The sequence below is a fragment of the Phasianus colchicus genome, chromosome 2 (genome assembly GCF_987193195.1).
Source record: "Phasianus colchicus chromosome 2, bPhaCol1.hap1.1, whole genome shotgun sequence".
Lineage (NCBI taxonomy): Eukaryota > Metazoa > Chordata > Aves > Galliformes > Phasianidae > Phasianus > Phasianus colchicus.
Window position 1 is genome coordinate 56,570,984 of NC_143437.1, and position 26,052 is coordinate 56,597,035.

The following is a 26,052-nucleotide window of genomic DNA, read 5'->3' on the forward strand; positions in this document are numbered from 1 at the left end:
CAATTTCACAGGATATATCAGTCTCCCAGATGAAATGGTTGCTGAGACTGATGTGTCAAGTCTGCATGCAGGTGTTGGCACAAGCTAACAGCATGAACAGATGCACTTATCCATGTGTAGGCCAAGAGGGTGCACTGGATTACTTTGTGTGTACTGGCTAAGATTTTTATATGAAGTAAACTCTACAGCTTATTTTTCAGGTTTGTTTTGGGAGGGGGAAAAAAAAAAAAGCAAGAAAACAACATTGTTCACATTTAATCTTTTCAAAATAATAATAATAATAATAATAATAAAAGACAGGGTGTAAAATGCTTTGCATTTGAACAAAATGATATGGTAAAAATAAGATTTTACATTGCAGCTGTATTAAATAGGAACTGTGTGCAACTGATATAGTGGAGGTGGAAAACACACCACTTGTTGTGAAGAGGTACAGTATCTCTGTCTGTGTATCTATACCACAGGACACGTATTCTGTTTCAGAGCAGCACCACAACTATGTGCAGTGGTTAAAATAGGAGGGGCTACTGAGCTCACTCAGCCTGTTCTTGCTACTCTGCAGTGATTGCCTGGTTGAAGGAATGTTTGTTCTCACAAGTTTTTCCTCAGAACGATTAACCTTTCAAATGAAGAGTCATTTTCCAAGCAGTTTCTCTTAGTTCAAGAAAAGGAGCAGGAGCATGGTGTGAAGGCAGACTGTTCCTACAGCTGAGCTGATTTGGCACCAAATTGTGTCCTCTCTCACAAAAGTAAGTAATCATGTAAATTCTGTCCTCACGTAGTAGCAGGAACTGGGGAAAGTTGGGAGAACAGAGGTGTGAAAAATAGAAGGAACTCTGGGATAACCATCTTCTTACATTGGCTGTGGCCATCTATAGCCTGGACTGCTGTAGTTTTACAGGATTTGACTCGGTAGATTTATGTTGTTTATTTTCTTAACCTGGGTTATTTCCTTCTTCCTGGGTGAGCACCCAGTTCTGCAGGTAGCTGGTGGTGGTGCCAGCTGGCACAGCATCAGACACCCAGCCTTACTGCAGAAACCCCATCCTTGTAGGGTGACTTCAGCCTTGTAGGCCAGTGCACAGATGACCAACTCTGACAGGGTGGTCATCTGTGTGGGCTGAATGTTTTCTTGGCTCTTGCTAAACAGGGGACCATTTACCACTTCCTCCTTCAGAATTAGGGCTCAATGTGGCTATTGTGACACAATCTGTATTTCCTTTTATAACCAACAATGAAGAAGTCTTCCAAATTACATTACTTTGCTTATCTCTAAAATCTCTATTGCAACCCTTCAAGGGCTTATGTTCAAGGTTCCTGAATGAGCACGTTGTATCTGACATTGTACCTAGAGAAGAACCTAGTGATGAATATCAGCAGATGTGCATTAATGTTCCTAATGCTTGAAAGCACTTGCTCTTGCTAGTCACTCTGTTGTGCTTGCATTCACCCAGAACATTTCTGTCTTTCCTGAGATGCCTCTGCAATGGTAGGAGACGTGCTACCATTGGTAGCTCTGCTTTCCACTCAGCAAAACTTTCTGTTAAGAAATCATTTCCAAATGAGAATGCTCCAACTACTAGAACATAAAAAAAAAAAAAATGTTATGCAGAAAGGCATTTGAACTGAAGTTAAAAATTAAAAAGGAAGCAGTCTTTGATCAATAAACAGAATGTTGTTGGAGGTAGGAAGGGTAAACTGTGGAACACGTGTACTGCAAGGCCTGGTGATCTGTGCAAGCCTCTGTGCATAAGGCTTAAGCCAACATAGATGGCAGAAGTGTGTTGTAATCGGTGACAGAAACAATGTAAGAGAAAATTTGGATGGCTTTTTCTAGTAGTATGCTTAATAACTTACTTAAATATTGGCATTATTACACTTGGCACTACCCACTGTTTTGTGACTGCTTGTGTCCTCTGCCAGCTTTTATTCTGAGTTGCAACATCCTCACCTTATGAAGTTGGACTTTCCTGTATGTCACCAGAGACACTTGATTCCAAGGTACTGCTTTAACAGGTCAGCACTACTTCCCTCCCATATTAAAGTTAAACTTTGACCCTCTTTTAATTTCTGTGTATGTTCCCTTTTCACCATTTCTCTGTGACTCAGAGCATTCAGGAAACTGCAAGGCAGCAGCCATGGCCCCTTCCCAGACCCTGGTGTGTGCTGCAGTGCTTGCCCTGGCAGTCCTGCAGGCCCTGGCCTTGGACACCTTCATTGCAGCCGTGTATGAGCACACCGTCATCCTGCCACGCACCATTCACAAGGTTTCTCCCGACGATGCCTTGGCCCTGATGAACAGGAACATGGATGTTCTGGAAGGAGCTATCAAGGAAGCAGCCCAGCAGGTATGAGATGGATTGTGAGTGTGTTAATTGGTGTTTTCTGTTCCCACTGACCGTCCCAGGGGTGACTTGATGGTGCCTTCTTAATGAAGCCTGTTGTTCCAGGGTGCCCGCATCATTGTGACTCCCGAGGATGGCATTTATGGCTGGGTTTTCACGAGGGAAACCATTTACCCCTACCTGGAGGATATTCCTGATCCAGAGGTGAACTGGATTCCCTGCACTGATCCCACAAGGTGATTCTTTTTGTGGTGTTTGTGTGGTTTCAAACTGGTGCCTCATGGAGTCTTGAGCTCCTAACAAATGTCTGAGCACAGCTAATGCATTTTACATCAGGGCACATTTCTATTTCAGTATGATGTGAAGGTTGATTGCATCATAAAATTGACAAGAGAAAAAAAGATACTTTTAAAAAGATACTTTTTGAAATAGATACCTTAAAGAGAAATTCAGACTACATACAGAATTTAGGTTGCTGAATGTGGCAAAAACATACGGGTTCTGTTGCATTTGGAAAAAGATTTGATGCTACAATAGGCTGATTCTCATTCTGGTTTTATTATTTTCATGCTCTCTTGAGTTGAACTACTTAGAAATCTGTAGTACTAGATTTTTATTTGCTTTGTCCATTTGTTTATTGTTGGTTTTGGTTTTTACAAATGTTATGACCGCATAAGAGCTCGTGTATAGTTTTTGTGAAAAGCCAAAAGCTTTCTGAAAAACTAGTGACAGAGGTGATGAGATCATTAGTCCAAGTGTAAATCTGAGAGTGATACAAACCCAGAATGTTTTAGTCTCTTTTTTCCACAACTGCGATAAGATAAAGTCCTAATCGATAGATCTTCTGTGCTGTAGAATGTGATCTTCCCATGTTCCACCAGGAACGTGATTACGTGTAGGTGAGCACCGGACTTCAGACCCATACAGTATGAGCTAAGTGCTCAGCCATAGAACTACAGACATGGTCTGACTCTTGCACCACAGCGTTCTGCACCTACCCAAAGAGGAGGTGCTAAGACCATGATATGACCTCTGTGAGGACGTTCCTCAGTGGTCAAAAGAGGAATATTCGCAGTGGGTGATATGTGCTGAGAGAAGTGCAGGATGTGCAGCTTCTTGTTGGGACATAAGCAACTGAAATATAAGGAGTCTTTTTCAATGACTGTGGTGTTGGGTGGTGGCAACAAGTCTAAGCACATCTTTATTCCAATTCTTTACACAATTAAGTTTTGTGAAGGTGATTTGTGTATCTCTTCATTGTCTTAAGTCAGGTTTTTCATTAGCAGCCTTGCTGGACTATAGTGCCTGCCATCACAGTCTTTCAGTGCCCTATTCCTCTGTACTACCTATGTATCTGGCATGACAGTTCTCCTGTACGACCACCCTATATGTTTGCCTGCCCTGCCATGACAGCTGGGGCAGAGGTGCTGCCTGTATGCCCTCAGTGCTCCTGCAATGGACATCACCAGCAGTATGTATTTTCTTAAGTACTTTTTTCTTTTTTTTTCTGGTCTGAAACACGTTAGATTTGGTCGAGCACCAGTGCAGGAGCGACTCAGCTGCATGGCCAGGAACAACTCCATCTATGTAGTTGCAAATATCGGGGACAAGAAGCCATGTAATTCCAGTGATCCCAAGTGCCCAAGTGATGGTCGCTACCAGTACAACACTAATGTTGTCTTTGACTCAGAAGGGAAACTGGTGGCTCGTTACCACAAGGTAAGAAGTGGCCTTTCAAACCTTCCAAAATGTCTCTATTTGGCAAGACAGTTTAATGCCAGTAATTGTCCCATGATGCATACTTATCTCTTGCGGATTTTTTCTTTTAATTTAGCAGAATCTTTCTGCTGCTGTGAAACATTGACACTAAGTTTGTATTGATGTCCTGTTTCTAAAAACAGACTAGAATGAAAACTGAGTGATTGCACAGTTCCCATGTTAGTTGATTCACTGCCTCAGTTTGTTAACTCCCATTTAGTGGAAACGCTGCTGCTTGAACAACTCTAGTTTTCAATGCCAGCTTTTCACCAGACTTCCTGCATGTTCCAGCACTTTAAAATGTTCATCTGCATACCACCTTATGTGCACACTCTGATTTAAAGAGAAAAAGTCCTTTCCTATTGTTTTTTTGTTATGATGTTTAAGCACATTTTTAGCACAGTTTTTGTATGACTGGAATTATAAACCTATGCTGAGTGTAAAATGAGATGAGTACACTGAAACATTTGCACTTTATGAAAGCATATATTTTCAGTTCTATGTACTTTCTTATGAGGTTCTTCTAAGTTGTTTGGGGGCTGGGTGCCAGATACCATGCTGCTGTGGCTAGACTGAAGTCAGTTGTTTACTTAATGTGTTTTGAACCCAGTACTTCACCTGATTCTTCACAGGCGATGCCAAGATATTTGTTTGTGAGCATACTGGGTCAGGGAGACACTGTCAGTATTGAAGCTGAACCCTGTGTGCCAGTTAGGCATGGTGCAGGAGCTAAGTGCTAAGTTCAGTAAACTTGAACTCACTTTCTGGCTCGTTTACCTGTGTTTATTGTCTAAGCTGCCTGTGTATTAAAGGGCTCCTTTAGTTAAGGGAGCCCAAAGGACAAATGAAAATGTTGCAGAGCTGAAAGGGTCACACACCTGGATTCTTCTGTCAGTTGAGATCATATACCTCTTCCTTGTCTCCACAGCCTCTACCTTCTCTGTTTTTTGGTGCTGTGCTGTCTTGTGCTTCCTCTTGATACTGCTGTGCTTCGTGTTCATACATGCATCTGCACATCAAGGTCACCAACCCACCAGTTGCTCTGAGATTCTTTTCCATTATTATTGATCTGAAATGTGTCTTTGGATTCAGCAGTATTTTAAATTTAGGTGAAGAAAGTGGAGAGATTATTTTTACGGGAGCTGCGGGTGGCTGACAGCTACAGAGTAGCAGATAGCCAGGTGGTTTTTCTAGTTAGGTGCCAAGGCAACATATATTTCCCCATATCCACGTTTGGGGCACTATGGTGATCATAGTATTCCAGCTTGATTTCCTATATATGAAGCATTCTATCATTGATTAAAAACTTTCTCTGGTCATTCTGAGCAGTTTTGCAAAATGACTCCAAGTTTCTGTATCAGGTACCTTTAACTGGTTTCTCTTACTATTCTTTCCTTTGCAGTATAATCTGTTTATGTCAGAAGCAAATCATTTTAATTACCCAAAAGAGCCAGAAGTCATCACCTTTGAGACTCCCTTTGGGAAGTTTGGCATTTTCACTTGCTTTGACATCCTTTTCTGGGAGCCTGCAGTAGTGCTGGTGAGTGAGCTACAGGTGGACACGGTGCTTTTCCCAACAGCCTGGATGAACGTCTTGCCCTTTCTGACTGCTGTGGAGTTTCACTCTGCGTGGGCTATGGGCATGGGAGTCAACTTCCTAGCTTCCAATACTCATAACACCATCATGTCTATGACAGGTAATTAATTTTAATTCCTTTGAACAATCTTTTTAACTATGAATCTTAATTCCCTGTTCTGCAAAGAACATAATGCAAAGGAATATTATGTGTTTATTTGGAAGGAATTAGTCTTCTAATTTTAAACTTGGTAAACTCTTTCTCTACCGCACCATAAAAGACCCAACCAAACTTGTGATAATTTCTTTCCTTTTCCTTAGCTTCCTGGGAATTCCCTTTCTTTCTTTGTTTCCAAACAAATTGTGAAATACTACCACTTCTACCTGAGTTCCTTGGTGATTAGCATTACAGATTTTCTTTGATTTTTCTCCATCACTTAGGACTGGTCAGATGTGAATTTCCCATGTATGGAGGAGTCTTCATCTGTTATAAACTGGGCTGGACAGATGCTATCCCTTTTGGTGCCCATCAGAATGGGCTTGTGATACTTGTCTATATGATGTTTTACTCAGTGGTTAATCCTTTTACATCAACTTGCCAAGAACGAAGGAATGTTCAAGCAACTCTACTGCATGTAGAAGAGAACTGAGGGGTGCTAGATGCAGAACCATACGATGACACTCTGCCTTTCAGCTACACCAAACAGACCTCATGCAGTGAAACAAATGCTACCTTTTTCCAAAGCCTGATCTCTGACTACTGAGTGGCTAATGATTACATTTAGTGAGAATAAAAATTCTTAATATTTATACAATACTGGACAAGCTAGCAATGACAATAATTGAAAGGGCAATATGAAATGTTTGAACTATTTTAGAGTAAAAATTCCACTCTCTGCAGGGAGCGGTATTTACGCACCAGATGGAGCCAGAGCATATTACTACAATATGAAGACTGAGGATGGGCATCTCCTCATTGCTGAACTAGATTCACACCCTCGCCTTTCTCCTGCCTTCCCTCCTGCTGTCAGCTGGAGCTCATATGCTTCAAATGTAGAAAGTTGCTTACCAGATGAAAATGATTTCAGCGGACTCATCTTTCATGATCAGTTCACTTTCACTGAGCTCTCTAAGCCTGAGGGGAGTGTCACCGTTTGCCAGAAAGACCTCCGCTGCCACTTGAGCTACAAGATGGCAGAGAAACGAGAAAATGAAGTTTACGTGCTAGGTGCTTTTGATGGACTTCATGTTGTTGAAGGACAATATTATCTGCAGGTAATAACTCTTTGAGGTATGTTATTTATTTTAGGAAGCTTATTTACAGAGAAAAACCTTCAGTTCCATGGGGTGGTGGAAGGACGATGATTTTCTTCAGTGTCCTATTTGTTAGCAACAGGCAGTAGCTAAAATGTCTAAGTCCATTTGCCATTAAAGGTATTTAGAAGAGAAGTCTGTAAATTTCTTTTAATTCCCAGAGACCACTCTTTTTTTTTTTTTTAAGCATACAATGTTGGCTACTTAGGGAGCTAAATTTAGGTCCTCTGTTCTGAGTATCTGCAGTAAGTTTTCTGAATCTCCTTTGTATCTTCATCAAATGCCTCCTGTTAAAAAATCGATAGATCTTCTATCTTTCTGGAACACTCAGATAATTTAGATTCACAAGGTTGTTAACTCTCAAATCGTAGCAGATTTTACTGAAATTGCATACAACTTTTACTGGAAATTCCACTGTTCCTCTTTGTCAACCGTTTGGGAAGACAGTGAGTTGCATCCTGACTGAGTTTGCCTAAAGCCATATTGGAAAACCTTCCCTGCCTTCATAATTAAGTTATTGTACCAGCAGATTAATCTTTTAGTTAGCTAGTTCTCTCTTCCAGCAAGACCTTCACAAACCAGCTGCTATTGACTCCAGAATATGCAGGGAGGTCTTAGCCAGCAAACAGCTTGTCTAATAAATTTAAGAAGATAGATTGAATAAAATTACTTCTTGGTGAGCTCACTTGGAAAATGTATTTCAGTGACTGCTGAGGCTGCCAGGTAATCTCCACAAGTAGTGAATTTTCTAGAGAAGACAGAAATTTCTACTTTATTTTTCCATTGGCATTTTTTTATTTCTATAGAACATATTGAGAGAATTAGATTATTTATGTTTGCATATTTGTGTTTCAGTAGGAAACTATGTTTGCTGAAAAATGGTACTTCTGTTGTTTGCACATATCCTTTTTCTGTTCCCCAGTATCTGATACGAATCTACAAATGCTTCCATCACCTGCCAGCATAGCCATCCAATGTCCTTTGAATCTTCACAGGAGAATTAGTCCTATTTCACATTTCTTCATAGTGTCCATAAACATTGATTAGCTTTAAGCTGGAAAACTAACTGTGAGAACAAAAGGAAAGCATTACCTTTATGATTTTCCTTTCTGTGCTGCAGCTGCTAATACAAAACTGTGACAAAGGATGCTGACTTCACTACATGGTCATATATTACAGAATCATGGAATGGTTGACACTGAAAGGCACCTCTGAAGGTCACCTGGTCTTAACCCCCTGCTCAAGCAGGGCCACTTAGAGGAGATTGCCCAGGAGCATATCATAGGAACACAGGATCATAGAATCTCAAGCTGGAAGGAGCCCACAGGAATCATTGAGTCCAACTCCTGGCTCCAGACAGGACCAACCAAAATTCAAACTCTGTGGCTGAGTGCATTGTCCAAACACCGCTTGAACTCTGGCAGCTTGGGGCTGTCACCAGTGCTCTGGGGAGCCTGTGCCAGTACCCAACCACTCTCTGAGTGAAGAACTTTTTCCCAGTCTCCAGCCTGACCCTCCCCTGACACAGCTTCATAATATCCCCTTGAGTCCTATCACTGTCATCAGACAGCAGAGATCAGTGCCTGTCTCTCCACTCCCTTTGTTGAGGAAGCTGTAGGCTAGCACACCACAAGTTCTCATTCTCCTCTTCTCTAATTTGAAGATGTCCAGCTGGTTTTGAAGACCTCTAAAGAGGTAGACTCCACAAACTCTCTGGGCATCCTGTTCCAGTACTCCATCACCTGTGCAGTAAAGAAGTTCTTGATGTTCTGATGTGACCTCTTATGTTCTAGTTTGTACCCATTGCCTCTTTTCCTGGTATTGGACACCACTGAAGAGGCTTGATCCATACTCTTTGCACCTTCTTTTATTTATAGACATTGATGAGATCTCCCTTGAGCTTCCTCTTCTCCGGGATGACTGGTTCCAATTCTCTCAGCCTTTCCTCATAGGAAAGGTGCTTCAGTCCTTTCATCATCTCTGTGGTCCTATATTGAATTCTTCCCAGCATGTCCAGGTCTCCTGCACTGATGGGCCCACAAGTAGATGTGTGATTCAGTGTGATTCTCCAGTATTCAACAGAAGTTGGATGGAGAATATCTAATTCAGAATTCCAATGGACTACCAGACCTCCTATTGAAGTATCATTACCAACAAGTACACATGCCATTAATGTGTACGGTTACACAATATACCTTTGAGGAGGAGGGCTTTGTTTCATTTGCGCAAAATTTCCATTCACAAACCTGTTAAGTCTTATTAAGACTTGTGAGAAAGGAATCTTTAAACAAGAATATTGGGAGTTGGAAGAATCAGTGGAAGTCCCACTGGCCTGCAGGGACAAAGTAAGGTGCTCTGGCAGTGCTTATATCAGAAACTGAGGTTATTTCTAACTATTAAAGTGCAAGTCTGGTATACCTTATAATTAGGTCAAAGGGTGAATGAATAAGCTATGGAAGAGATTCTGTGACAGTCATCTGCTCCAATGCGTATTAGGTTTAATGACACAAAGCTTTCATAACTGAGTGTTTTCCTTTTGCTCAGTATGTTTCCTTTTTGCCTTCCTGACAGATATGCACACTGCTCAAGTGTAAGAGCACGGACCTGAGCACATGTGGGCAGCCAGTGGAGACTGCGCAGACCAAGTTTGCCATGTTCTCCCTCAGTGGCACATTTGGCACTAACTACGTCTTTCCAGAAGTCTTGTACAGCGGTGTGCAGCTGGCCCCTGGGGAATTTGAGGTAATGGCACACTCCGGAGCTGATTCATGCTAGATTCTCTGTGGACTAGTAACGGCATAAACTATGTCACAACAAAGTGAACTCTCTTGTAGTGATAATCAGACATATTTAATACCATTTAATGAAGTTAGTAGTTGATGTAAATGGTATGGTCTGATGTACCTTCTTGTTTTATGACATCTTTTTGAACTCTTCACCTGTTCATATTAGTATTCCTCTAACTATATCCTTCTGTTCCTTTTGCCAATCAGGTATTGAAGGATGGGCGTTTGATAAGTAAGACAGCACCAACAAAGCCAGTTGTCACAGTGACACTTTTTGGACGGTGGTATGAAAAGGATTCTCTGAAACAAGATCCACAACCGACAGCCTTCCTATGATGTTACTGTAACTGAAGGTGTACACTAACAATCCCATGTCCAAATGAGATGCATTATTCTCTACCAAAATAATCAGGATTATGTTTCTTCCTGTTGCACAAACTTCTTAATGCGTTCTGATTAACTAAAATGCAGTAACGTTACTGATATCATTTACTGACAACTATTTCTATATTATAATATTAGTAGTCTTTTATTATTACAAATTAGCAGCTGTATTTATCTCTGTTTTCTGTATTTTGAATTTTCTAGCCCTCAGAAAACCTGTATTTTTGGCTAGAGGATAAATTCTTCTTAAAATAACTCTGCAAATTTTATAATTGCAAATTATTTTGAGACCAGTAGATAAAGCAGTGAAAAATATGATAAATGGCAGCTTTATACAAAAAAGCTCAATAATTCTTTTTTTCTGGTATGCAATTACTAATGCTGACTTATGCAGGTCTTTTTTTTCTAACCACAGTTACACGTGATTTTTTTTTCTCCTATTTGTGCTGTTTTGGTTTTGTTGTCTTTATGTTGTCAGCACACATTGTGTGGCACGCTGCAGCACAGAACAGTGCATTGTGAAGACAGAGCAGGAATTCCATTCAACATGTCAACTCTGAACCAAAGCCTGATACCTCTTTTTGTACACAGCTGACTTTGAATGATCACTTCTCTGAAATCTCTGTTGAACAACTTTAGACTGAAATCTCAGTATATTCTGCTTGCCGGTTCTGAACAAGAGTTTAAGGGCTTCTGATTGTACCATATGCAGTGCTGGAGCTGTCTGTAGCCAGAATGAGGTCAGCAAGTGCCTAGTTTCATGTAACAGCTTCTTCCTCCCCTCCTCTCGGTTTCTTTCTGGTCATGTAATGCTGGAGTATGTGAAATAAGCCTTATCTTTGCTGCTTCATGACAATGCTGGGTGGTGCTGCCCTGCAAATTCGTTTACTGTTGGGACTGGGAGATCAGCTATTCCATGAGAAGGGTCTGTTTATGTCTTTGCTTCTTCCTGAGTGACCCGTGCTTTGCTGCTGCTGCAGGACCCTAGTAACTTTCCTTCAGTGTATCAATATGTCTCTCTCTGTGCATCTCTCCCTGTGGCTATGTGTTTTAAAAGGAGTCAGACACCCCTGCTAGTCCCAATTCCTCTTTCTTTTTTCCTTTCTTTGGTTATGGAGCTGGTAAGAAGTCAGAAATGCAAATACTATCCAAACTCCAACGCTGATTATTATTGAGTGCTGCGTGAGCCCTTATGCTTTTAAATGCAAATAAATATTCACATGTGATATAACATAATAGTGTGGATCTGCTTATCAGAAACCATCTTCCCACCCCTGCCCCACGTCCTCTGACTGATGGAATCTCAGCATCAGTGCTGCTGGAGCCACTCTCTATGAAAATCTTGTTCACTCTTAAGAGTCAGTGGTTGCTTGACTACAGACAGGACAAACCATTAAATTCTTTTTGTTACAAAGATTGCATAGCAATTATAATCACAAAATATGTTGCTGTGTGAAATGAAACAGGCATACAGAATGAAATCCTCTGCAAATCTACCCATTCATATGCATACCAACTCACTATGCATAAAGACATCTACAATAAACCACTCTTCCAGGTCAGTATAGCAAAAAAATCATATTCCTATACCTGACAGCTAATTCAGAAACAAAGAAGGTAAGAAACCACAGCACCCAGATACAAGGGACTTATGCGCATGTGTAACTTAATCTTCAAGATTTCCAACGGGGTGGTCTGTAGATCTCACCATAACAGGGTGCAACAGGCAAAATGTAGAAGTTACGGCTCCCAGGTGTGACTCTTCTCTAGCAGAGATCTTTTTTCTAGGGATGAGAGATCCTCACAGCTCAGTTGGTGAGCAGCGTGCAGGCCTGCCCAGGCTGGCATTCCTGCTGCAAAGTGGGCCCTGAGCTGGGAGCAGCTGGGCTGTGCCCACATGGCAGCACTGATGGCCTGCAGCCTTGCCCGCACCCAGCAGTTCTCCAGGAATGTGTCAGTTCCAGTCTCTGCTGTCATTTCCCAAACTCCTGCAATCTGGTTTGCTTTGAATGCCATGTCTGAATAGTTCATTAACCTGGCAGGCGATGTGTTTCTTCAGCTGCAGCACAGCAAGCAGGATTGCTCAATGCTCACAGCTCTCTAGCTTTTGATGTTCTGAGTTTCAGGATATGGTGTCAGCTTCCTAGAACTCGGGGAATTCACAGGTTTCTGCAAGACCTTCCTTACTGAAGTTCCCTGTCTTTGCTTGCTCCTGTCCTCTTGGGTGACTTCAGTCTTCAGGTGTGGGGCTTTTGAGGGCTCATGTCTCTGCTGTGGTTTTGGTGCTGTCTGCTCCTAATGCCTGGGCCCTGGACAGCTATGTTACAGCTGCCTACAAGCACAATGTGCACTTGTCAGAGGTCAGAGAAATGCCTGCTTCTCCTGATGAGACCTTAGTGCTGGAAAAAATGAGTTCTGAGTGGAACTGCACGGTGAAAAGGAAGATACTGTCAGGGTGATGAGGCTATTCCTTGATGTCTTGCTGAGCAGTCAGTATGAATAGCAGGATTATGTTCTGTCCTCAGAGACATACCTCAAGTTGGAACATTAGAATTTTTATGAAGCATTTGGAGCTATAGTAGAAATGTGCCTTTCCAAAATATTCTGCAAAGCATTGTTCTTTGTGAGGAATAAAAATTGTTTTGTATGATCAATTTAAAATTGCTTATTGTGCAAAAACATGCTTTTAATAAAATAGCAAAAATAAACAATTCTATGTTAATTTATTTTCACAAAACAAGTGAATATTTTAGCTCTAGGCAGAAAGGTCAGAACAATTTAAGGGTTAGTTTGTATTGCAGTGTGTACAGATTGTACTTCCCCATCTTATGCAATAGGAGCTTACTTCCAAAACAAGCTTGTTACAATCTTTACTCCTCCTCTTCCTATCTGCTTTATATTCCCATGCCTGCACCAGTAGCAACAAGGCAGCAGCCATGGCCCCTTCCCAGACCCTGGTGTGTGCTGCAGTGCTTGCCCTGGCAGTCCTGCAGGCCCTGGCCTCGGACACCTTCATTGCAGCCGTGTATGAGCACGCTGTCATCCTGCCATGCACCATTCACAAGGTTTCTCCCGACGATGCTTTGGCCCTGATGAACAGGAACATGGATGTTCTGGAAGGAGCTATTAAGGAAGCAGCCCAGCAGGTATGAGATGGATTGTGAGTGTTGTTAATTGGTGTTTTCTGTTCCCACTGACCATCCCGGGGGTGCCTTCTTAATGGAGCCTGTTGTTCCAGGGTGCCCGCATCATTGTGACTCCTGAGGATGGCATTTATGGCTGGGTTTTCACAAGGGAAACCATTTACCCCTACCTGGAGGATATTCCTGATCCAGAGGTGAACTGGATTCCCTGCACTGATCCCACAAGGTGATTCTTTTTGTGGTGTTTGTGTGGTTTCAAACTGGTGCCTCATGGAGTCATGAGCTGCTCCTAATAAATGCCTGAGAACTCCTGATTTTTAATCTCTCTCAAAAATCGAGGTACTGCATTAATGTAATGCATCAGAAAGAACCCTTACGTAAATGGTAATTGGAACATACAAGGTAAAAAGCATTTGAGACTGCCTTAATTTTGAAAATTAAAAAAGGAGGAAAATGAGGAAATTTTGATAGCATTATTATTTTGAGAACATGCAAAAAGCTCATCACTTCAGACTACTTGAGAAAATCTTCTGTTATTTCTGTTACTGTAAGCTAGTAAATTATCCTGGCTTCAGCGTAGATGAAACAGGATGATCCAGAACTCAGCTCACGTGTCTGGGGTGATTTCTAAATCAAATTGCACAAAATATTTCTCTGGATCTGAAATAACTGACTTTTAGAGATCTAACTGCTTGCACAGTTTGCTGTGGCACACTGGGCTACTGTGAATGTCTGTCTTACAAAGGTGGAGCTGGAGGGGACATAGAAGGGACCAGGGTCATCTCTAAGCAAAGCTTTTGTGTTCTTCTGTACTGGGATTTTATTAAGAGGGATTTCAATAGTCCTCAGGTCTGTAAAAGTTGTGACCACTCTTTACCAATGACTTACAGCCTTAAACAGAGTGAAGAGTCTTAAAAAAAAAGTCTTTTGAAGTTGAGAATTAGATTTCCCTAAAAATTAATGTTTGTTTTAAGTTTATATCTGTATATTGACTGATTCTCTCCCTTGGTTTCTAAATTTGTCCGTAGCTTTGTATGTCCATAGCTAGGTGTCTTTATGATCCCTTCCAATCCAAGCCATTCTCTGATTCTATATTTTTTTTTCTTTTTTATCAAAAATCTCTTAGATTTGGTCGAGCACCAGTGCAGGAACGACTCAGCTGCATGGCCAGGAACAACTCTATCTATGTAGTTGCAAATATCGGGGACAAGAAGCCATGTAATTCCAGCGATCCCAAGTGCCCGAGTGATGGTCGCTATCAGTACAACACTGATGTTGTCTTTGACACAGAAGGTAAACTGGTGGCTCGTTACCACAAGGTAAAGAAAAGCTTTGTCATCACATTGTAACTGTCAAAATACTTCTAATCTCTAAGACAAGCAATTTCAGAAGGTTTATAGAATAATTTTAGATTATTGTAGAATGACGGTCAGCCCAGGACACTCCAATGCAAGGCTCTTGCAGCTAGAGGAAAGAGCAGAAAAGCACTTGACAATATTTAAGAGCTATACCCACGAGCACTGTGGCTGCAGAAGGCATGCTGACTATCAAACACCTCAAGGCTACATTAACAATAGCACACTAGAAGGAAGCAGTGATGTATTCAGTAATGTTAGATAGTCTTTGGCGTAGTTTTGGCCAGGCCAGACTTTTCCCAAGTGATGTCTTGGCAGCATCTAGCAGAAAACCCGGGCTTGACACTGCAGCCAGGCAGGAGGAACACGTCCATCCCTGCTCAGTAGACCTCTGGGATAAGGATTTTACTTACTTTTGCTCCATATCTTCACTGAGCCTTTTCAGGAGATCTCTAATGACTATGAAGGGAGTTTTGAGACACAGATGCCCACCTTGACTTGAAGGAATCTCAACTCTCAGTTTTGCTTTAATCTCAGACACTAAAGTGGCATTTTGTAATCTTGCCTTATTTTTATTTCCTAATATGTCTTTTTCTTTGCCTGCAGTACAACCTGTTTAGACAAGAAACTCAGTTTAATTACCCAAAAGAGCCAGAATTCATCACCTTTGAGACTCCCTTTGGGAAGTTTGGCATTTTCACTTGCTTTGACATCCTTTTCCGGGAGCCCGCCGTGGTGCTGGCGACGGAGCTACAGGTAGACACGGTGCTTTTCCCAACAGCCTGGATGAACGTCTTGCCCTTTCTGACTGCTGTGGAGTTTCACTCTGCATGGGCTATGGGCATGGGAGTCAATTTACTGTCAGCAAATACTCACAACACCATCATGTCTATGACAGGTGAGTTGCTTTCTGTAAGGAGGAATTGTCTTCGTATTACAGGATTCAGAACTGGGAAAAATTTAAAAATCATGAAGTCTCTGGAAAATAGTATGTCAAGAAGAGTAAAAATATTCTATGTGTTGTATTGGATGGAGTAAACTGCTTCAGGCAATACAATGTTGTAAGTTCAGGGACAGCTAAAATCAGAAAATCCACAAAATGAAATTTTGATATTTCAAAAGTGAAATTTTTCCTTTAAAAATTGCACAAATGTTCAGCTAAATATTCACCCTCTTTCATAGAAGCAGAATTTTTTTGTTTAAAACTTACTCAAGAATCAAATGAAGAAAAAAGTATTTTAAACAGAGCTAAAAATGAAAAAGTAGGATTTCTGTTCTGTGTTGAATAAAACATTCAGGTTTTTGTTGCTGCTTAAGAATTAGAAATTGTATGTTTTGGCTTGACCTGAACAAATAGTTACTGCAATTTTTTTTCTGTAAACTGAGAAAACATTGCCATAGTTGTTATCTGTAACTATTCCCCAAAGCAGAAATGAAAGCCACAAAGGAACATTTTTGTCTGTCCTAAGTGCACTGAGTTTTGTCCACAGCTTTAGGTTTCCTTCTTTGAACAGTAATTATGCCCAGGGGCACCTTCTTTGGCAAATATGTTTCTTGCAGAGCATTAATTTATATAGAAATTAATATAATTTTTTTTTCTTTTTAAAAAGGATGACCTTGTGTGAAATTGCCTTTGGAGGCTCATATTCAAGATCCAGTGAAGCACAAAAAACCTCTGAATTTTAGGTCATTTTTTTACACTGTGAAGTGTATTTTAGCAGCTCACTCCTTTAAAGTTCCTCCACACTTCTGGTTAACATATTGACTGAAGACTGCTTCATGTTTACACACAGCACACCCATGAGGCACCCGCGGTGGCTCGCCCATCAGCTGATGGTGACAGTGGGTTCCATGCATGTTGTTTGCAGGCAGCGGGCTGTTCACGCCCCACGGGCCAGCCATGTACTACTACAACAGCAAGACAAAGGAGGGACGTCTTCTGGTAGCTGAATTGAGTGCACGACCCCGTCTTTCTCCTAACTACCCTGCTGCAGTCAACTGGAGCTCATATGCTACAAGTGTCAAAAATTATTCAGGAGAAAATAAGACTTTTCCAGGAGCTGTCCGGCGGGATATATTCACTTTCAGTGAACTCAAGCACAAAGCTGGAAATCATACGGTCTGTCAAAAAGACCTCTGCTGTCATTTGACCTACCAGATGTCAAATAAAAGTAAAGATGAAGTTTATGTACTGGGCGCATTTGATGGGCTTCATGGCTCTGTCATAAAATACCATTGGCAGGTAATTTGTTCAATAGGGATTAGTGTAGCTATATGCCAAAATTAATGAATCATTCCAAAACATTCATTTGTTTCTGCATCACAAGAAGTTTTCTTGCTATTAAACACAGCTCTTGAGTATGAAAGCTTACTGTATTTTACTTTTCTGTGTCCTCTTCCCCACAGATATGCACACTGCTCAAGTGTAAGAGCACAGACCTGAGCACTTGTGGGCAACCGTCAGAGACAGCACAGACCAAGTTTGCCATGTTCTCCCTCAGTGGCACGTTTGGCACTAACTACGTCTTTCCAGAAGTCTTGTACAGCGGTGTGCAGCTGGCCCCTGGGGAATTTGAGGTAATGGCACACTCTGGAGCTGTTTGTAGATATTCATAGTCTACATAGAACAGTGATGAGAATCTGACCTGTAGAAAGTAACTAAGAAAAGCAGCACATGGCCATTAGACTTCACTTCTCTTTACTTTAATCTGAAAGTGATTTAGTGGGCTACAATTTAAAACAAGCAAACAAAAAAATTGCTGCCCTGGTCAGTTATATAACCTGCATCACTATGTATTAATAACTAATGAGAACATAGCATGCCACTTACTGCCCCTCTCACTTTCTTCAGAGATAGAGAAATGATCTTTCTTACAAAAATGGAGCTGGAGGGAGTTCTAAAGGCTTTCTGGAAATGTGGGAGGGCAATTGCAGCATGAGACTTCAATCGTCTGAGCTCTGTTCCAGTGCCTGAAGTGCAAGAGTATTTCCATGTGCAAGATAGAGGATTCACATTTTTTTAATTCTTTGATTGTCTTTAAAAAGTACTGCATCAAGTTATTTGACCTCAGAGACCTATCCTCTCTGTACCATGCAGTAGTGCTACTCTGTTATTGGATATTAGTATCATCCTTTCTCTCTTCAACTAGGTACTGTCTGATGGACGTCTGCAAAGTAAGAATGGCACATCAAAACCACTCTTAACAGTGACGCTTTTTGGGAGGTGTTATGAAAAGGACCTGCCTCATCCCCTGCGAAGCTTCCTGTAATGTAACTCCCTAAATGTTAATCAGTCAGCACAGACAGGATGAGAATTTCCCACAGTGATTCATAAGCTTCTTATGATTTGTAGCAGTTATCCTGTGTCATTCATATCCTGCAATCTTATTCTTCTGCTTAGCAGCCGGAGCAGATGAGTTTATTTAGAAGAAAGCAGTGGTCGCTCTGTTGTGGATCTAGATCAACAGTACATCACTGTACTAGCTCTTGAGCCAGTACATTTGTTATACTCTGTCATATGAAATCTCTGATTAGAAATTATTATAGTTTTTAAAAAATATAACATAGGTTGTCAGAATAATCCTAGTCATAAGACTGATGCTGAGATGTGTGGAATGTGAAGTTGGCCACTTTTCTGCCGAGCAAATCTTCCCCAGAGAAGTTTCTCTGTCCCTTCTGCTGCTTCCTGTTTTTCAGACTGGAGGAGCACTAAGTGTCTGTGTCCCTCAGCCTTACATGCTATTCACCAAGGCCTTCCTAATACTCAGTGGGACTTGGCCACATTCTGACCAAGCTACTATACAATGAAACAAAAAATAGATTTGAAATAGTTTTAGGTGCAATCTCCATGCAGTTTTTCATGATCCACACAGACAGTGGGTCTGCTCCGTAAAGAACCTTCATTTCTACAGTCCTGCACTGCTTTCCATGTGTGACATACACATGCTAGGTCCAATGCATTTCAGATCAGACTTACCTTATAAATGTAGTACATCAAAACATTCCCCTGGATATTTGGAAAATTTCTTCAAAACTGTGAAAATGTAGGAAATAGGCAATGTTTTAATATCTGAGACAGTTTTAACCATGCAAGTAGTTTAAGAAATGTGCATTATCTGGGACTTCTAGTGATGGCACATGAAACTTAGTAGCCCTGGGCTGGCTTGTATCTATCACATTTTGTAGCAAACAGGCCTTGTTTGACCACATATGCCTTAGGGTGATACCTGCTTTAATGTTAATCCCACAGTCTTTTACATGTACTGTTCTTCACATCCCTGGCATGTGGCATGCACCATGTTTAGCATCCATCTGCCCTAAATATGGCACATAAACACTTCATGGCTTCCCACCTCAAGCTCACCAACAGTCATTATCCAAAATTTTTTTGTAAACCTAAGAGTTCTGTTTTCCTTGTGCTGTTGCTTCTCAGTACCCAGCTTTGGAGAATTCTTTGAGGCTTTGTTTCATCCTGAAAAGAAAACAGATGAGCTTATAACCAGAGGAGGGACCATGCAACTTGGGAGCAGTTATACAAACATGCAGGGCCTTAAGGTTGTGCTTCCCAGTGGCTTGTCCAGCACCTCACTCTTTTCTTGCCTGACCCGTGGTTGTAACCCAGAACAGTCATCAAACAAATCTTGGTCAAGAAGGAGTATGACTTCCCAGTGGCAGTACTAATCCTACATGGCTATTGGTTGTGCAACAGGTCCTGAATTTCAAGACACAGAAGCCCATGCTGATGAGTGGGAGCTCATCCCTGCTCCCCAAGCCAGACTAGTACGCACTAGGGGCCTCTTACCTGGGTTTGTATTGGGCAGCAGTTTTGGAAGGGCGAACAAGTACAAACGTGCTGGTTTTGAAGGTTTGTGGCATCGTTCTGTTGACCACATAGGTCTGTTGGTTTTCAGTGGAGTCAACTGTCAGACCTATATAGTGAAAGGAAGAGCAGCTGAGAGCAGCATATGAGCGTAATGTGAATTTTGTTTTTTTTGCCACAGTCAAATCTCTTGATTAAAGCTTTTTTTTTTTTTTTCAGTGGTTGGCATCAATAGGATTACTTTTTAATTCTTGTCCCATCCTTCCCCCACACACACACAAAAAAAGAAGAATCGGGGGTCGTTTTAGAGATTATCAGTGTCATTCTCGAAAGAGAATTCACTTTACTGGTTGCTGGTTCTCTAAATCCTGAGTATTTCGTGCACTCCAAATGGACACGGAATTTATAAAAATCTTTCTAAAACTGGAGAGGAATACAGACAGGATGTTTTGATTGAACAGAACTGTAGACATTCAGCTTATTATTTATTACCAGGCTTATCTTTCTCACGGCAGGTTTGTCTAGACCCTGAGGAAAGTAAAGTGCCTGCTGTTACTTCAGCAGGCATTATTTGCTGGACAAAAATAATAGAATGAACTTTAGGCCTACATCCTTGCTATTTTACTTATTTTTTTTTTTTTTAGGATATACTCCCTAGCCCTTGTTGGAGACCATCCTAAGTTCTCCATATAGCATTTAGTTCTGATTTATCTAATTGCTGTTATCTAACACCTGTCTCTCCTACTTTCAGTTTATCTGCACTAAGAGCCAGATATCTTAAACTAATGCACTTTTCACTGAGGTCTGGTAAGGACAAATGGGGACAGTGAATTTACTATATTACTACTAAAATCAATGTCAGTACATCAGTTTACATCTGCTGATCATGCACCTGCAGAGTCAGAGACTTCCTGCATTTAATTTTGATTTCAGATAGTTGAGCTCTCTTTTCTTTTCAGTTCATACTTCAAGATAACCCTCACATCACCTGACTGGGTCTGGCCAGGGGTGGAGGTTCTGGTTTCTAACCAGGGCAGTTCTGGTTCATAAAGCTCCATATAGTTCAAGAAGCATTTGGGCACCTTTCTCAGACATAAGGTTTGAATTTCGGGTGGTTATATCCAGAGCCAGGGGTTGGGCTCAATGATCATTGTGTGTTTCTTCCTACTCAGAATATTCTGTGATTTCAATTTGTGAAAGCTCTTTATAATTCATTCATTGAAACTTACTGTTTGAAAAAATAATTATGTGTGTCCGAGCAGAAATCAAACATGTTTGACAGTGTGATATAAAATGGAATAGCAAGCTGTTGAAGTATAGCCATTAATGGATGATGATGTACTTCCTGGTAGCTAGCCTGAAAGATAGAAAGCTTTGGCAGATGTAGGTGAAAGTACATGTGTGGTGCCTTTCATAACAGATGTCACTTAACTGTACCTAGAGAGTATCGGATGGCTTTATTTAGAAGAGCTACAGTTATAAAACAAATAAAAAGCTTAAGTCTTATCATTCATATTGGTAAGCAACAGGCTTAAAAATTCATTTTGCTGAAAACTTCCTGAGCTTTTCTTTAATGTTACACTAAACATTTTAAATTCTTTATTCACATTAACATTAGCCTCTGCTTGAAGGGATTCTTCCAAGTTCAGCATTAGACTAAATGAAAAGTAGACATGCAAACTCTCTCAATCGGGTTTCCTACAACATTTACTGGTTATGATTACAGTTGGGTTTTACCAAGGGATTTTTACAGTGCCATTTGTTTTCTGCTGAGTATTTTCTAATACATCACTGCTCTTCTTTCACTAGGGCTGCACACCATAACTCTATTTGATTTTCTAGTGCTTAGCATTATATGGTATCTTGATATGTTATGAACATTTGCTATAGTAGCACTTCCATAAACAAGGGAGTAAAGTCTAACCTCTCACGTAGAATAGGAGATGAAGTGCAAATAAAATTATGTGTACAGTAGACACTAATTAAGATGGCTAACTTAAGATGCCAGAATATTTCATATTACAAAAATACTTTATATATTCCAAGCATCATTATCACTGGCTGCAGCTGTAATTGCTGGCTACTTATAAAAATCAGCTCCTGTCATGCACTAAAAAATGAGAAAGATGTTTAGTGAAAGCTTCAGAAAAACTGGTACGGAATAACCTACCTAAAAACATATGGCAATAGAGGAACCACATGGATAGAGAACATTAGAAAGAACGGACAGGAGAAAAGGGACCTTCACAAAGCTCCAATTTGGGCATTGGTTCATGTAGACACCCAGGACAGCAAGACTTACAAGGTTCAGAAATATGAAACAATAAAGACTGCAGTTCAGAACAAAATGGCCTACAGGGAAAAAAAAAAAAAGAAAAGAAGAAAGGAAGAAAGAAAGGAAGAAAGGAAGAATGGAAGAAAGAAAATACTAAAGAAAGGAAGAAAAAGAAAAAAAGATATTGCTTTCTTTTCACCAGCCGTCACCTACAAAATGTTACGCAAGTTGGTAAAGACATGTCTAAGTAGCTAAAACTCCTTTTCCTAACATCCTGTCTCACTGGTATTGTGCAGTAGATGTTTAGCAAGCAGGAACTTGCTAACAGATAATACATACTGAATCCACTGGGCCCTTATCTCCCATTTGAACATTCAAAAAGCATATTTAAATGATATATAGCAGCTGCTGAGGAGGTAAATAAAGCTCTTCTGGTGAAAAGTCACACTGCCTGGGCGTGTCTTCCTGAGATGAAGCAGCAAATGGTGTAGGTGAAAGGGTGCAGGCTTTGGCTGGTAGTTTCTGTACAGGCTGAACTGCTGCACCTGCAGTGTCACTTCACTCATGCACAGTGCAGCTACTTCCTGCAGCAGCAAGCAACTGTTGAAGCAGAATAGAATAATTTTAGTTGGAAGCAACCTTTAAAGATCATCTGGTCCAACACCCCTGCAATGAACAGAGACGCCTACAGCTAGATCAGGGTGCTCAGAGCCCCTCCATGCTGACCTTGAGTGTCTCCAGGGATGAGGCATCCACCACCTCTCTGAGTAACCTGTTCCACTGCCTCACCACCCTCACCATAAAAAACTTTCTCTAACATATATCTCCGTTCCTTTAGTTTGAAGCCATTTCCTCTTGTCCTTTCACAACAGACCTTGCTAAAGAGTCTGTCCCCTTCTTTCTTAGAGCCCCCCTTTATATCCTGAGAAGCCACTATTTGGTCTCCCTGGAGCCTTCTCCAGATTGAACAGCCCCAGCTCTCTCAGCCTGTCCTCATAGGAGAGGTTTCCATCCCTCAGATCATCTTTGCAGCCCTCCTCTGGATGCACCTTGACAGGTCTGTGTCTCTCCTGAGTGGAGGACTCCATATCTGGATGCAGTACTCCAGGTGAGGCCTCATCAGCACAGAATAGAGGAGCAGGATCACCTCTCTCACCCTGCTGTCCATGCTTCTTTTGATACAGCCCAGGATATGATTGGCTTACTGGGCTACAAGAGCACTTTGCTAGCTCATGTCCAACTTCCCATCCACCAGTAAAAATAGCCTACAGTACAATGCAGACATTTGGGCTTGCACATGGGCAATTAGAAATATTCAAATTTACTTACTGTTTCTAGGCAAACAGCATGCACCAATCATAGTCAAATCCAGCATTTGTGAAAGGGAACAGGGACGACTGTGTGAGAACAGAGGCTCCACATGATTTGATTATTGATGTGTATGCCTTTATGGGCAATTTTATTTTTTAGTGGCTTTCAGTAGAGCAGCCAGCTTCAGACCAGAATTTTACTGTGAGTTTTCCCCTCTGTTCAGCCTCATGTCCTCTCTGCCACTTTGCCAGTCCCACACTCTCCTACCTCCTAACCCCAGCGAGCACAAAGATGTTGTGACCTGAGCCATGCATGTCCTGCTTGGGACTCAGAAAAACCTCAGAGGAGCAGGAGCTGACTTTCCATCGGTGCAACTCATTAGCTGACACATGGAAACTAACACAAAATGTGTCCTCTCTCTTGGAATTACTTCTTACAGAAAGGACTCTCTTCTTTGGGCTCCACAGCAATACTGAAATTCTTGCTATTAGAAGATGCAGATGCTTGTAAACGAGCTTTAAAAATGAGCAGGTTGTGATTTGATCACTGATGATTTATAATTTGTCCATACTTAGACATGGTTCCTGTGGGATGGCAAAAAAGATACAAATGGGCAATCAACATCTATTAAATCTCTGCTACAAAGCATATTGAAACCAGATCATTGTAAATACAGGATAAGCAGAAGATTTCAATCAGGAAGACACAGCATCTTTTTTTTTTTTTTTGCTTGTCTTGTTCTCAGATACTGCTGAAGTATCAAGACTGAACTTTTTTGAAAATACCCAGTCTGGGATACACAGGTCACATTTCCCGAGACAACTGCAATTCCTAAAGTTTAACAAAGTTTAACAAAATTGAAAGTAGGGCCCTGAAATGGAAAACATCGGATTACCATAGTGACAGTTTAGTGCTGTTAATCTAGACTTTGAACATAATAAACACGGGTTTTTTTTGTTTGGTTGGTTGGTTGGTTGATTTTTTTTAATGCATCTTTACATGAGCCTGACTTTAACTTAATTCAGATGTGTTCATCTTTGCATATGCAACTGGCTTGTGACAGACAAAATGTATTGTCTGCTTATCTTTTCTGAATAGCAAGTATCTACGTCATTATCTAGATGAGATTTCCCCATCAGGCTGCAATCCAGAGGCAGATAAAAAGACAGCTGCCAAGCTGTGGGCTCTGCATGAGATGAGTCACTATTGTGCTGTGTCTGCAGGCTGCACCAGTTTGTCATGAGGAAGTAGCTCCTGAGCAGGTACAGTCTCTGCATCTCACCTTCTCATTTACAGGAAGCGGCTAACTTGCTAGATTAGGAATTCGATTTGTTTCAAAGATGAATTTTCCATGGTGAGCATTTAAGATAGCAGTTATCCTGTGTTCATTCTGTAACAGCAACAGCATCAACAGCAATCAGATGTTGGTGTTGGCTCAGAGGATCATTTAAAAAGCTGCTCATTCTCAACACCAGAACAAATAACAGCTAGGGGACAAAATTCTCTTCAGTCACAGCTATGTATTCAGAGCAAAGCTGTGGAGCTGTTCCAAGGCCATGATGACATAGAGTGTCTGGATCCTGCGTGCTTCCTACCTCCCTCCTCCATTTGCCTTTGCACTGGATGTGGTGTTTGGAGGCCATTTACAAATTGGCCATGGTTATGAGTTCACTGTTGTGGGACTGCCGGGTGCGCAGGGATGGCAGAGAGGCACAGAGGGCCTGCTCCACTTCCACACCGTGCCTCAGGGAATTCACTGGCCCCTCAGGGGAGAGTGTCCTGAGCTGAAGGGCACCCTGGGGAGCCTCCTGCTGCTGCAGTCAGTGGGAGCGGTGTCTGCTAATAGCAGGGCTATGGAGTACTTACAACCCTCCCTGTGCAGAGGGTTTCTTTGTTTTAGTTGAATGTGTTTTGCTTTGTTGCAGAAAGACTTTTGTCTTGCTGGACTCTTTCTCCTGTGTGTATCTCAGAGACTTGCTTTTATATTGTTTTGGGGGTTGATCCTAAAAACTGCACTTTAGGAAAGTGCATGAATGTCACATTTCCCTGTATAAACAGCTATTGGCAAGGATTAATGATGCTTTGGTTATACATTGTGGAAATATATCTAGAGGTTAATCAACTCATCCATTCTTCTTTAAATTCCTTTGCTATAAATCTGATCTAACTTCAGATTGTTCTCAGTGGAATTGCTTGCAGCAATAGCATTCAGCTTAGTAGTTGATACATCTTTTCATTTAACCAACTTGTGAAATACTTGTTTTGAATTGATGACTCACTGGGAATTTGTGCATATTTCAAACATAAAAATGGAAACTTAAAAAAAAACCTTTTTTTTTTTTTTCCCCTTAGAACTTCATAAATGATAATTGGAGTTGAATACTTTAAAAATTCTCTTCAGCCACGAGGATATCTTACAGCCTCAAGCAGTTGGTTTTCCTAGCACGGCTATCCTTAGAGAGATCCAGTTTTTAAAATGGGCCATATGGAAACAAGACACTTTTTTCTGTCTAGGTAGTAAGTCAAAAACAAAAGGAGCAGAGTTGCTCAGAGCACAGATAGGCCTTCCAGCCTGTCTGCTCTGATTGTGATGGCACTGGGATGCTGGAGGACGTAGGAGTTTGGCTGATTGATGCAAGGTAGCTGCTTCTGAGATCCGAGTTGCTTTTCCAGATCACACTGTGCATTTTTTTTTTTTTTAGTTAGTGAACTCTTTCTATAGCAAGCAAACTCCTACACTATAGCACCCTAGTCCTCAAGGAAAATAAAGGAACTGAGTTGTTTGCATTTGTTTAGATTTTTGTGGACGTAACATAATGAAGCAGCTAAACAACTTCATGGAGTACAGTTAGCAAGTTGGCATCTTAACCTATGTTGTTTTTTATCTCCCTGAGGGCACCCAGCATGTGTGGGCTTTAGCTAATGCTCACCACATTACCAGTTTTTGATGCCCAGTAACACCCTTGTTTCAAAGGACTGTGTGGTC

General features: G+C 41.2%; 2 protein-coding genes across 3 annotated transcripts; both read left to right on the forward strand.

Annotated features, from left to right (window-relative positions):
* Positions 1-395: 395 nt before the first annotated feature.
* LOC116240276 (pantetheinase-like) lies at positions 396-10,276 on the forward strand. Of its 2 annotated transcripts, none has more exons than XM_090135777.1 (9): positions 396-749; positions 1,924-2,016; positions 2,110-2,348; positions 2,451-2,581; positions 3,872-4,064; positions 5,506-5,800; positions 6,581-6,954; positions 9,565-9,735; positions 9,987-10,276. In XM_090135777.1, the coding sequence occupies exons 3-9, from the start codon at positions 2,139-2,141 to the stop codon at positions 10,113-10,115; spliced, it is 1,503 nt and encodes a 500-aa protein (XP_089991903.1). In that variant the 5' UTR covers positions 396-749; positions 1,924-2,016; positions 2,110-2,138; the 3' UTR covers positions 10,116-10,276. The 2 variants fall into 2 exon arrangements, with proteins under 2 accessions (XP_089991903.1, XP_031466469.2); XM_031610609.2 differs by having other exon boundaries at positions 397-749; positions 1,924-2,001.
* A 2,733-nt stretch (positions 10,277-13,009) lies between these two features.
* On the forward strand, positions 13,010-21,865 carry LOC116240286 (pantetheinase-like). The gene is made up of 7 exons (XM_031610620.2): positions 13,010-13,309; positions 13,402-13,532; positions 14,433-14,625; positions 15,268-15,559; positions 16,530-16,903; positions 17,068-17,238; positions 17,811-21,865. The coding sequence occupies exons 1-7, from the start codon at positions 13,100-13,102 to the stop codon at positions 17,928-17,930; spliced, it is 1,491 nt and encodes a 496-aa protein (XP_031466480.1). The 5' UTR covers positions 13,010-13,099; the 3' UTR covers positions 17,931-21,865.
* Positions 21,866-26,052: the final 4,187 nt, after the last annotated feature.